General features: G+C 47.5%; 1 protein-coding gene across 1 annotated transcript in view; it reads right to left on the reverse strand.

The window, feature by feature from the left end:
• plxna1b (plexin A1b) overlaps nt 1–12645 on the reverse strand; it is a 169272-nt gene that overhangs the window by 18518 nt on the left and 138109 nt on the right. The window contains exons 16-21 of the mRNA XM_079747645.1: nt 11633–11800; nt 8171–8264; nt 6838–7074; nt 5088–5231; nt 3459–3693; nt 1–70 (exon numbers count right to left, since the gene is read on the reverse strand). The exon at nt 1–70 is cut by the window's left edge and continues 73 nt beyond it. Coding sequence (XP_079603771.1) covers nt 1–70; nt 3459–3693; nt 5088–5231; nt 6838–7074; nt 8171–8264; nt 11633–11800 — 948 coding nt within the window. The remainder of the gene's footprint in view (nt 71–3458; nt 3694–5087; nt 5232–6837; nt 7075–8170; nt 8265–11632; nt 11801–12645) is intronic.

Consider the following 12645-nt stretch of genomic DNA (forward strand, 5'->3'; position numbering starts at 1 on the left):
AGGAAGGGGATGCCGGCTCCGTCCAGCTCCTGGGTCAGCTCGTGGATGTCCGTCTGCAGCTCAGCAAAGGCTGTGGAGCGAGAGGAGCCCCAGATCAACACGGGAGCTTAATCCTGTGTTTTACACGCTATGTACTTGTTAGTCCTTTGCCAGACTCTTAGAACTATGTTATGTTAGAACTTCTGCAGGGCCTGTGAAGGAAACCAAAAACCGAAGGCGCAAAAGATACAACTTTTATTTCCTGTTTTGTTAAGGAGGTACATTACCCCAAAGAAGTGCTTTGCAGGAGGGGGTGAAGTTTAAGTGCATTTCTATGATGGCCAGCATACATCTTGTTAATTTTACACTAATTGTTTTACCGTTTACCATTGTTGGCCTGGTTTGTGTGCATTTAAAGATCCCAGCCCCTCCGGAAGATAATTGGTGTAAGCAAATGTAAAGAGAAGGGAAGTGAAACACCTTCTTCACCCAGACTGTAGGTTGTCTGCCATCAGACTTAGATATTAACCTGTGTAGTCTGAATTGTGAGACTAACTATCTACTAGTTAGCTATTTGGGCGACTCCGAAGTCGCCAAATGTCCCCAACGTCAGACTCACAGAGACATGACCCTAGAGGAGAAGGAAGTGGCTACGAGTTGACTTGGGCAACGGAGGATCAAAGCCAGTGCCTTACGGCTTTGAGTCAAACACCCCACTACACTCTCCTGACCCGTGATGTAACGTGGTCGTCTGGGGTCAACAGCTCCATTTCCTAACGGTATACTGAGCACCCCAATGATTGGGATTTGAAGTGCAGCTCTTGGTGAAAGTAACCTCTGTAGGGAGACAATGAATAGTCATCGAGCGCCACAGTGTGTGTCCACTGTTTAGTGAAGAAGAGCCCAAAATAGCCTTGGTATTTCCGAGGTGACATTTCAAGGTGAGAATGGCAGGCAGTGGCTTGGGTGAACTTTCCGAACATTAGTGCGGAAAGACAAACAGGTACACAACTGCTTGTGAAGTCAAAGCGTGTGTATATATTCTCAGAGAAAAACACTATTCCAGCAGTGTATGTGCTTGACCCTTCCTAACCTCATACCTTTAGTGTACTGGTAGTACCTATCGAAATTAAGATTTAGAAATAGTGAAATGCCTTTATATATATTGTTCAAAACATTAGATATATAGTGTCAGGCCTTACGTAGTGCGTGAGTGAGTGTGTGTGTGCATGTGTTTGCGCGTGCATGTGCAATGTTTATATGTCTGTATGTGGTGTCATCCAGAACACACCAACACGCGGATCCACACCCAAACAAACCCCGAACCGGAGCCCAGACTAACAGATGGCTGCTGTCACCCCCGTTCCCCCTCGCTCTCTCTCCCTATCTCCCTCCCTCAAAGTGACGCATCAGAGGTCACCCCTCTGTCACCCGGAGCCCGCTCTCCTCCTCTCTCCCAGCATCCATCTCTCCCGTGTCCCTCCCTTTAATCAGTCTCTCTCTGGTCGCCGCCACAACCCCTCTCTCTCTCTCTCTCCCTCTCTCTCTCTCTCTCTCTCACTCTCTCTCTCTCCCTCCTGAGGATCTAGGCTGCTCCCTCTGTTCCCCAGCTCCATCACGCCGCTGCTGCTTTGGCGAGACGTACCATACGACCGACGCTGTTGCGTTGGTGTTCCTGAGTCATGACGACCGTTCGAGGTGCAGTGCTATATAGGCTATATTTTGAACTGTTGTGGCTATGGCTGGGAGGTCCCTGACGTTCCTGCTCGGAAAACGAATGCAGAAAAACAAGAACACAGCACTGCACTGCACTGCGGGGGGTCACCTGCCGGGCCGTCGGCCTGCACCCATCTGCCGATCGATACTCCTTCCCTCACTCAATCTCCCCCGGCCATCTATCCGTCCCCGGTCCAAGCATTCCAGTTTATCTGTTAACTTTATGTGCCTCCTACTCTCTCGCTTTACCTCCCTCTTTCTCACCACCTTCCCTCTGTACCGCTCTCCATCCATCTCCCCTCCCACCTATATACCTCTCTATCCATCTCTCCTTCTCCCTCACCATCTTCCTTCTGTACAACTCTCCCTTTCTCTCTCTCCCATCTTTCTTCTGTACCACTCTCTATCCGTCTCTTTTTCTCTCCCTCTCACTGTCTTCCTTCTGTATCACTCTATCCATCTCTCCCTCCCACCACCCCTCTGTACCTCTCTCTCTCTCTCTCTCTCTCTCTCTCTCTCTCTCTCTCTCTCTCTCTCTCTCTCTCTCATCTCTCTCCTCTCTCTCTCTCTCTCTCTCTCTCTCTCTCTCTCTCTCTCTCTCTCTCTCTCTCTCTCTCTCTCACCACCTCCCCTGTGTTCCACTCTCTCCATCTCCCACCTGAATAGCAAGTGGGATATTTGGAAAATATCACATTCCATGGTAAAGGCACTACACAAGTTGTGTGTAGACAATGTATTAGCTCTGATAATGATATTAACTACTAATACTAATGTAAATGCATTGGTAAAAAAACTAAATTTTCATTCAAGTTTAACATGAATAGAATTTGTCAGTATTCTATCTCTCTCTCTCTCTCTCCCTCTCTCTCTCTCTCTCCTCCCCCCTCCATCTGTCTCTCTCTCGTGCGCGCCAAACAAACAAGCACCAGCATCAGTTGACTCCTGCTGGATGTGTGCTGTCTTCTGCCAAATTAATATATGGTAATAAACCCATGTCTCTCTATCGCTCGCTCTCTCTGTGGCTCCCTCTCTCCGTCTCGCCTATGGCTGCTGCCAAACCCGTCACAGGGGCAGAGATCCTCCACCCTTTCTACTTCTTCATCTGCCCCCTTGCCCAGCTTCACTTTCTATCCATCTAACCTATTTACATCCCCCCCCCCCACCGGCCTTCTCTCCATCTCACTGTGGATGGTAGAGAGACCAGCCAGTCGTCTCTCTCTCTCATGGGCCAGAGAGGCAACATCTGGTCTCTGGCTGAGATCAAAAGTGCTCCTTTGGATACACACCAAGACCCAGCCCCACACACACATTCATACACACAACACCATGGCCACTGCACAGCAGGGGTGAATTGGCACACGGCTATGGGTTACTGGAGTGAAAGAGCAAGAAGGTAGCACATGCATATATATATGTGTGTGTGTGTGTGTGCGCGCGCTCGCGCGCGCGCGCTATGGAGCAAAGTAGACGATCAGAGAGACTAAATATTAGATATAAATACAAATTAATTCATAAAAACAAATGCCAGGGAGTAGTTTGAAACATCAGCTGTTTTTTATCTCCTCACCACACCAAGACCACCCTCAACCTCCCCAATACCACGCCCACCACCCCACAAACCACACCTGGCTCACCTCACCAAGACCACCCTCAACCTCCCCAATACCACGCCCACCACCCCACAAACCACACCTGGCTCACCTCACTAAGACCATCCCCAACCTCCCCAATACCACGCCCACCACCCCACAAACCACACCCACCTTCTTTACACTCCAGCGCCACTCGGGACTCCAGGTTGTCCATCTGCAGCTGCAGGCGCTTGAGGGTGCGGTCGGCGTCGCGGGACTTCCTCTTGTAGGCGATGAGCACCACGATGATGACCAGCAGCAGCAGGCCGCCGCCCCCTCCGATGCCGATGATGGCCGGGAGGGTGAGCAGGCTGTCCGAATAGATCTGCAGCGTGCCCGGGGAGTACTCAAAGCCCCCCACGCGCACCTGAGGGGAGGGAAGGGGACAAAGGTGTTTTTATCTGTTGCGCGTCACGCATCGATATCCCCGCGCTTGAGGGACCACCCCTCGGGATCTCTTCCCCTTTTGTTTCATGTGTGTTTTTCGACAACACGGCCAGCAGTCGTGAACCCCTGGCAACGGAGTAGAAATACACCTATTAAAACCCCCCGCCGAAGGCTTCGACGAGCGTGAATGAGTTGTTCTATGGCAGAATATCTCAGTAAGGCAACATGAAACAAGTCGTTACTCCGCCACTTGCAGTTCTTGGTTTCAAGCCCAGGCTCTGTGCCGTCCGGCCCTCAATTTCAGCTATTACATAGTAGAACTGCTGGATACCTGATTAGCCCATCAGAAATATAACACATAAATGACCACATGGATAATGAATTCACCCACAAGACTGTTTTGATTGCCCCTTTGATTAGAGCGCGTGTGTGTGTGTGTGTGTGTGTGTGTGTGTGTGTGGGTGTGTGTGTGTGTGTGTGTGTGTGTGTGTGTGTGTGTTTGAGGTGGTAGCATTCAAGAGCTACAAACGTTCACGGTTCAAGTTCACCTCACTTGACCAGCTGAAGTTAGAATCTGTGTTTTTCTACAAATATATAATTTATAATATTCTACAAAAGGGTGACGTGTCTATTTTTTGCTAAACCAACTTGGGGAAAATGTAGCCCAAACTCCCCCTAACTAGTTCTCTTTGTAAGAGGGTCAGAGGGTGGTGGCAAACATCGCCCTAGGCTGCCTTAAGAACTGTCAGAACGTGTACACACACACACACACACACACACACACACACACACACACACACACACACACACACACACCCCTTTTAAGTGCAACTTTAAAGATTTTGCTTTAAAGCCAGTTCCAGCTCCCCTGACTGAAAAGACTTTGCTTTGATTTGCTCTGCTCTGCTTTTTTTTGTACCTCATCCTGTCTCTCCTTGTCTGGGGTCTGTGAGCGCCCCGGCCAGGGAGGGTAATAGCGGGCAAGGACCTCTCTCTCCCAGCCAAATGCTGGGGGAACTGCTCTATTGGGAACTGTAATCTCAAATTCCATTCAATCTCCTTTCAAAAGGCCCTAATGGTAACAAAGACGTTACTTTGAGCAAGGGGTAATGTAGGGTTCTGCGTTTGGGGCCATGTTTGGTTTTATGTGAATGCCAAAAGGGACTCCTATATTGCAATGTATCCAGCATTGCCATGTGAAGTAGAACACATATGGATTAGGAACAGCGTGAAGCATATAACATATAAGATATTTTGTTTGAAAGTAGCTTTGAGACGGAATAAGGAGTTTGGAGGAAGCGCTCCTGAATGTGAAAGTACAACATCATGGTGAACAGCCTCTTGGGGTGTAGGAGAAGGATGAGATGTACTCACGGTGACTTTGTGCTCTCCTGTCAGGTTGGGCCACTCACACAGCAGCTGGCTCTCAGACAGGGTGAGGATGCAGGGGGTCTCCCCGATGAACACAGTGTAGTTCAGCTTGCTGTTGCCCGGTGCTGCTGGGATCAGGTTACGGCCCTGGGAGAAACAAGCAAGACAAACGTCAACACCTAAGCCCGCAATAACACTGGCAGGAACACTTAATTAGGGTGCAGAGATGCCTGCACAAAATATGGACAATAAGTTCTTGACATTGCAATGTGAACTTGAAGGCAAGCGACTAAAAGCTGCTGGTTGTGACGGCCGTGATTGAATGAGCACATGGGGGAGCGAAAACAAGAGCAATATCTAACATTCTCAATAACCTTTGATTTTTTTATGTCAGGCCAACTAGTCTCACGGAGCACTTTCACAGAGCCACAAGACGCTCCATCTTTTGTGTTAGACAGCAAATAAATAACAAATGTCAGACTATATTTTCTCTATCCCCGGTCCCAGCACTGAAACCTCCCTCCAACCTCCACAGCTCTTTACCCACAAGGCTTTGCGGGGGAGGAAGAACTAATTGCTTGCAAAATATGGCACGCTTCTAATTTCTCTGCAATCATTTAATAGGATGCCGTTCGCGAGCTGCTTATTTTTGAGGCACTCCATCCAGAGCACAACGGGGCAATCAAAGCTTTCCATTATGGAATCTTTATTTAAAAGTTACGGTTTGTGAGTAGCGGCGGAAAGGGGGTGGGTGGGGAGGGGGGAGGGATGCTCCCATTTGCTCCACCCTGATTGGCCAGAAGAAAAGGGAGCTTTATTTATTCGGTGAAATTGCGTGGTAATTTTCTTCCTCGCTCTTCAACAGCTTGAAGATCAATGGGAGAAGTGATTTTACAAAAAGATGCGAGTGGCTGCTCTGCGTTTTACAGAAAAATGCATTCTGTATTCAAAGGCACTTTATGTCTTAGAGTAAACACAGGGCTATGAACTCATTCTTCACAGCCTATTTGATATGTGAATGAAGGTCTGTGGAGTCAGGGCTGAATCACTTTTGAATTGTGTTTTGTTTACGCTCTTTATTTCGAGGAACCATTACAGAAATACTTTTTTATTTGTGAAGGTTTTTTTTTTCCTCTCCACTATATCACAGCTCAGAACCTTTCAGTAATGAGTCAACAGATAACAGAATGTGCAGAGAAACTCAGAGAGAAAGGGGGTAGAGTTGGAAAGCGGAAGGATAGCAGAGACAGAGAGCCATCTATGGCATGTTGTGAACCATTTCCCCGAGCCTGGCTGTACTCTGCTCTTCACTGTTAAGAGGCTGCACCAAAGAAAATAGTTTTCACATTGTGGTGACTCACGCTTGAATAGTGTTCAGCTTTCGTGTTTTTTTATTCTGCCAAGACTATGATTTCCTTTCATTGTTCTCCTGATATCAGTCAAATCTTTCTTTTATATGACGTGCTGTGGATGCTTTCGTGCGCCCACTGGTACGTTTCAATTATGCACCGAGGCGATCCATGATTCAGATTAGATGTGAATCCAAAACTAACATTCAAAATGAAAATTTTGAATCATTGACACCATACATTGGACACTTCTCAAAGGTATTGGAAGGATAACATGCACAGCCTACCATAACACCATCCATCTACCCATCCTACCTTCCTTCGTTACACTGATCCAGTAGGCACTAGTTGGAAGTTGTATCAACGGCTCCAGCTTAAGCAGACAGAACATGACGGCTCCATACCTTGAGGATGAGCGGGGAGCTTGGCTTCAGCTCCAGCATGCCCGTGGGGCTCAGGGGCTCAAGCACGGGGTCCGGGTAGAAGCTGAACGTCTCGTTGACCACCATCACCGAGCGCACGTCGTCCATGACAAAGCCTATCTCGTCGGGCCCGCTGCCCGTCTCTGAGAAGCCCTTCTCCGAGGCGGCCACAGAGGGCGCCAGACACACCATCACGGTGTTGTTGACCACCGTGCAGTTCTGCAGAGGAGGAGAGGGAAGAACGGGTGAGCAGAGAGTGGTTGACGTTTCATGTTTCAGAAAGCAGCAATAATAATGTGTTTACAGCACTTAAAGAGCACTTTAATAGACACCCCAATAATAATAAATATATCTTTAATAGGATTATGCCGCATTGAGATTCCTGCAGAGCCGTCAACCTCTACTTTTTATTGACCATGACGACACCAATGCCAATTGGTATGAAGCCTCACATAAAGAATCAAGACTCCATAGGCTGATTATTTCTGGAACATATTGGCGATTAAATGATTCTGCCTTGATGAGGGAAAGAAGCGGCCTTATAACATCAGTGTCGTAATCACTGTTGATATCAACTGCGAATTCCCTCTAGAGTGAGGCATTCAACCAAGTCAGGCGAGATCAAATTACACAGTAATGACATACATGGGAACAGGAGAGCACGGTCCACTAGCCACTTATGCTACGACAGCAATGCCAAGGAATCGTCAGGGGAGACGCCTTTTTACTTGCGCGTGTCTTTTGTTAGTCAATTTTGCTAGCATATGCAAAATGTGTCCGTTAAACTGATGATGACACTCGATGACACAATCCGAATCGACGGTAAATGAAAGGAAAAAAAAAACTGAAAAATAAATTGCATCGGGGTTGTCTTAAAGGGACGTTCCGGAACGGTGGTAACAATAGCTGTTTTCTTTCTTCAACAGCAGGTAGAGGGCAGGAGAGAGAGAGCGGGAGGAAAAAGGTTAGAGAAGCCCCGTGGTGCAAGGTGAAGCGGACGGGATTTGGCAGAAAGGCTTTATAGCTGGTTGACATTTCAAAGGTTAAACTGCTAAAAAAAAGAAATTCAACATCAAAAAGCATACAGGCCCTTGGCTGAGTGAACGAGGGGGTCTAGTGTGTATGTGTGTGTGTGTTTGGTGTGTGCATGTTGTCCAACGTAAATGTGTGTACCGTCTGAATATCTGACAAAACGAAGAAACAAGAGAATGAAGGAGGTTTCAAACCTGAATATCCGCTGCTTCTATAGGCTGTGCCATATATGTTAAGTGTGGTTGAAAGAAGCATGGGCTTGTGGCTGAATTCAACAACTTACGTTGACGGATTTGGCAGCTCCATATTTGGCTCTCATCTTGGGCTCCTTGATGGTTGCCAGATTGGTTCCGGTGATGGTCAACAGGGTTCCTCCACTGCGGAATAAGGAAAACAAGACATCAACCACGATCACAGAGAAGCAAAGCTTTCTTTTCTTCTAAAAGACATTTCAATTACACAAGCGTCCCACTTTAATTATAGAACCATCACCTGCCTCATTGCTTAATTGCTCATTTAAAGAGGCACCGACTGCTGGATCAATGAAGTTAGTGATGCATAAGAATTGTATATTTTAAGCCAATGTTATAATTAGGACCAAGTTTCAGTGGTACAACGGCAACGATTATGTGGCACCGGATAGAAGCAAAACTGTTGCGGTTTATTTTTTACCAATTATTTAACGTTTCGTTGTAACAGTCCATTGTGGTACAAGTTGGAGGTGGATAAGTATACTTGCATGTAGCCATACAATTGTTTATTTTGTATGCATCCTACATCAATTGGTAACCTAGATAGATTTGAACTTTTTCATTGCCGAAGTTATGGCCAGGGAGATATTGATGGCTGCATGCAGAAGTCATCGCATACAAGTTTCCCATTGCCAGCAACATTTGCCGTGACTTAGTGTAAATCTGCATGTGCATGCGTTTGTTTGCCAAGAAACCCCTCCAGTTGTCAATTTAACAGTAATGCCATACTTATGCTGCAGCCTTCTGCCAGCTTATTCATGGCGGCCCATTCACAGGTAATGATAGCAAACCTAAAGCTCTCGGCTGAACGTTCAAATCTTACCTAAACCTGGATGGGGATTAGGGGCGGAGTCCAAGTAAATATCGAACATCTGTTCTAAAATTCAACCTGGGAGGGGTGTTGGACCTCTTTCTGTCACCGCTCAGAGAACCAGGACTAGGGGAGTGGCCCAAACAGACCACATTGTCTGCTTGCATGAGATTACTATGATGACACGATGAACAATAAAAAAGCAGACCAAAATCAGAAGAATACTCTTGAGACCTATTGCAAAGCTTTGTCAACATCAGCCATCACTCACTTAGCAACAGTGCATTGCAATGCAGCATATAAGTGAACCAGTTACATTGTACTGCTGTGATATATTAGTGGTACAATACACACCGCAACTGTGTTCACATGACCCGAAACCTAGGAATCCACCAGACCAATTATTTAATCGCTCTCAATTATTTGAGGCAGAGAAAAGGACACTTTAAAGAGAGCAGCTATTAAAAATCTCATTGGCTCTGATGTTCCTGAAGCAGTTACTGGAACAAGTTAACGAACCAAACCCCCGTGCTTGGTGAAATATGTGGCTCACACACACATTTGCGAGTGTGTATGCATGTGTGTGCTTGTGTACGTGCAAGTACGTGCGTGTGCACATACAATCCGCAAGCTAAAAGGGAACACATCCAGCAAGTTGGCTTTGTTTTCTAGGGGGGCAGATGGAGCGTGCGTCTTGGGGAACGATAGAAAGCCAAGCCCAGGCCTTGGAGAAGCGGCTAGGCCATGTCCTGATGGTGGACCGGGGGGGGGAGAGAAGGGCCGGGGAGCTGGCAGCCCGAGAAGGGGAAACCAGCAAGCTGGTGCTGGGGAGACAGATGTTGAAGTGGGCGGATAGTGGCTGGCTCAAAAACACAGATCAACCAAGCTGCCAACGTCCGTCATTTGATGGGCTCCATTCACCTTTAAAGTAGTCAGAGGAAGGCACGCGGTCACGCCTGCTCCGGCCAAACCGCGGTAAGGCAGGTCGTGCAGAAAGCCACCCCAACAACATATAGGGCATCTGCAACCCCATGAAACAGCTTGGGCCGAAACGCATCAAGCCATGTCCTTCCAGCCGCTGCGGCCAGTTAAGGGAGCTGAAGTCTCGGGCATCTCACATTAGAAGAAAAGTGCAACTCTCCCTGGAATTGGCCCTGGCGTCAGGGTCAGTGGAGGTGCCATAGCAACAATTTAGCTTGGTAAATACGGCCAAGATTGGCTGGGGGAGAACACTCTGTGGCTCCCCTCTGAGAGCTGCAGCGAGACCGCAAACAAGAGTCACAGAGGCGCCGGGTCAGCGCCGCCGCCGAGGCATGATGCCGACACATTTCTCTCTCCTGTTTCTTTTTGTCCTCGCTACCTTTCAATCATCTGCTGTTCGTACGCCACTTCCCGTCCGCTCACACCTCTGTCACATGAGGAGAGTCGGTCATGCACTGCGGCAATTCTCACCTCCCCCCTCACAGGTATGCGTGAAAAATTGCTTTTCCTTTCTTTGCCTCCCCCCCCCCACCAGAGGAGGTGTTTTTTTTCCGCCTGCATCCTTATGTTATCCGAAAATAGGCGTTCTTTCAATCTTTATTCTCACAACTAGTTTCAGACTAGGATTTCAGTTTTCGAAAATGAAAGCCATTGTAAACGCATGAATGGATAATTACTTCCATTTACACCGCTAGCATGTCCCTTTAACTATGGTAGAAGTTTAGTAGTATAGTATACTATAGTATAGTACACTTACGTGTCTCCCTATCCAGTTATCATCTCAGATAACAAAACTATGGACTATAAAAGGGAGGGGGAATAAACAAAAGACAAAACAAAACTTAAAAGCTCATAAATGTGTCAACTTCAGCAGCGACTGGGAATAACGGCTTTCTAGGTCATGCTAGCGAGACCATTAGCATTCGGAAGCCCCCCCTTCTCTTCTTCTCCTTCTTCTTCCTCTTTGCTTTCTTCATCTTCTTTCCGCACTACAGCTTGTGTTTACAGTGCAGATCTTCCCATGGCTACGGAGCCTCATTTCAAGTCAAGCGGTATTAACGGACGCATCAACAAACTCCACGAAACTCATCAAGCAGCACCGCTGCAGGAGCTCCTCATCCAGCTGTTATGCTACTAAAAGATTTACTTTGGAAACACTAAGATTGGATTTGATTTAATAAGTATGTTTATATTTATGTATCGTTATGCGTTATGAGAGAAAATGTGTGGGGTGAAAACCAAGTGTTTATTTAATTTTGGTCGTGGGACTTGGCCAGGTGCTACGGTTGTTTAATGAGACATTTCTCAAACTACTGTACCCAGAGTTCATGTTTCAGACATGTCAGCCATGTTTGTAGGCAAATAATGTAATTTGTGGCTAAACCACAACGAGATGGGAATACACAAGGTGGGAAACTCCCCTTCGGTGCATCTGGGCGATAGATGCCTCAAACACCACTGAGTGCAGCGTTTCCACAATACCGGGCTAGCATATTACAGTATCACATATTGCTGTGGCGGACCCTGGACAATACCCTCACTCAGGGAGCATTTTAGGGAAGCTGCAAGCAACTTTCTCATAGTTGAAAATAAACAAGAGGCTTGTAAGCCATTATGTACAGGAGAGCGAATGCAGCATATGACCGCCGGTGGGTATCAAACCTGGATCCCCTACAAGGTGTTTTCCGTGAAGTGTCCTTACCTGGCGATGCTCCAGTCCGGTTCAATACGCAGGATGGTGGGGTCGTCCGTGTAGTTGAACTTCACCTCGGGGTTCCTGAGCTCCGCAGCGTTGATGTCCACCATGACCGGGGCGGGGCCCAGGTTCTTGCCCGCCGGGGTCACACACACTATTTCCTTCTCATTACGCCTGGCAGGGGAGAAAGGGGAGAGAGAGAGAGAGAGAGAGAGAGAGAGAGAGAGAGAGAGAGAGAGAGAGAGAGAGAGAGAGAGAGAGAGAGGAGAGAGAGAGAGAGAGAGAGAAGAGAGAGGAGAGAGAGAGAGAGAGAGAGAGAGCGAGGGAGAGAGGGAAAGCGAGAGAGCGAGAGAGAGAGAGAGCGAGAGCGAGAGATAAAAACAAGCAGGGGAACAGAAGCGCAGAGAAAAGTTTTAGGTTGAATTCACCCACAGAGACAAAAGTAGTTAATGGCATGGGAGCATAAACCGAGAAATAATGTCTTTTAGTTCTTGAGATGACAACACGTATTTACGACAACAATATAACACACACAGAGTGGGGAGCCTGGCAGACCACAGCTTTTCAGACAGTGTGTCGCTGTGGCTCCACCAGCCCAGATGACACTGCTGTACAGGCCTTCAACGACCGCCTCTTCCCTACTTCCCTTTACTGTGGCATTGCAAATCACAGTCTTTGAATATGTGTGTATGTTCTCGTGTGTCTGTGTGCGTGTATTGTGTGTGTGTGTGTGTGTGTGTCTGTGCGTGTGTGTGTTTTAAACCACCCCCTCCCCGGCAGTCAGCCAGCCAACCTGGGCCTCTCAGGAAGATTCGGATTGGTCTGCCAGAACGTTTTTTACACTCAACCTTCATACACTGCACCCACCTTCTGCTGTCACCCAGACAGACAGACAGACAGACAGACAGGCAGACAGACAGACAACCAGTGGCAGAGAGAGAGTGAGCAGGAGAGAAAATGACTCAGCTTCACAGTGTTCGGATTGCAATATGCCAATTGTAACCTCGGCAGGAATTACA

The sequence above is a fragment of the Pollachius pollachius genome (assembly GCF_949987615.1).
Source record: "Pollachius pollachius genome assembly, chromosome: 12".
In the NCBI taxonomy this organism is placed as follows: domain Eukaryota; kingdom Metazoa; phylum Chordata; class Actinopteri; order Gadiformes; family Gadidae; genus Pollachius; species Pollachius pollachius.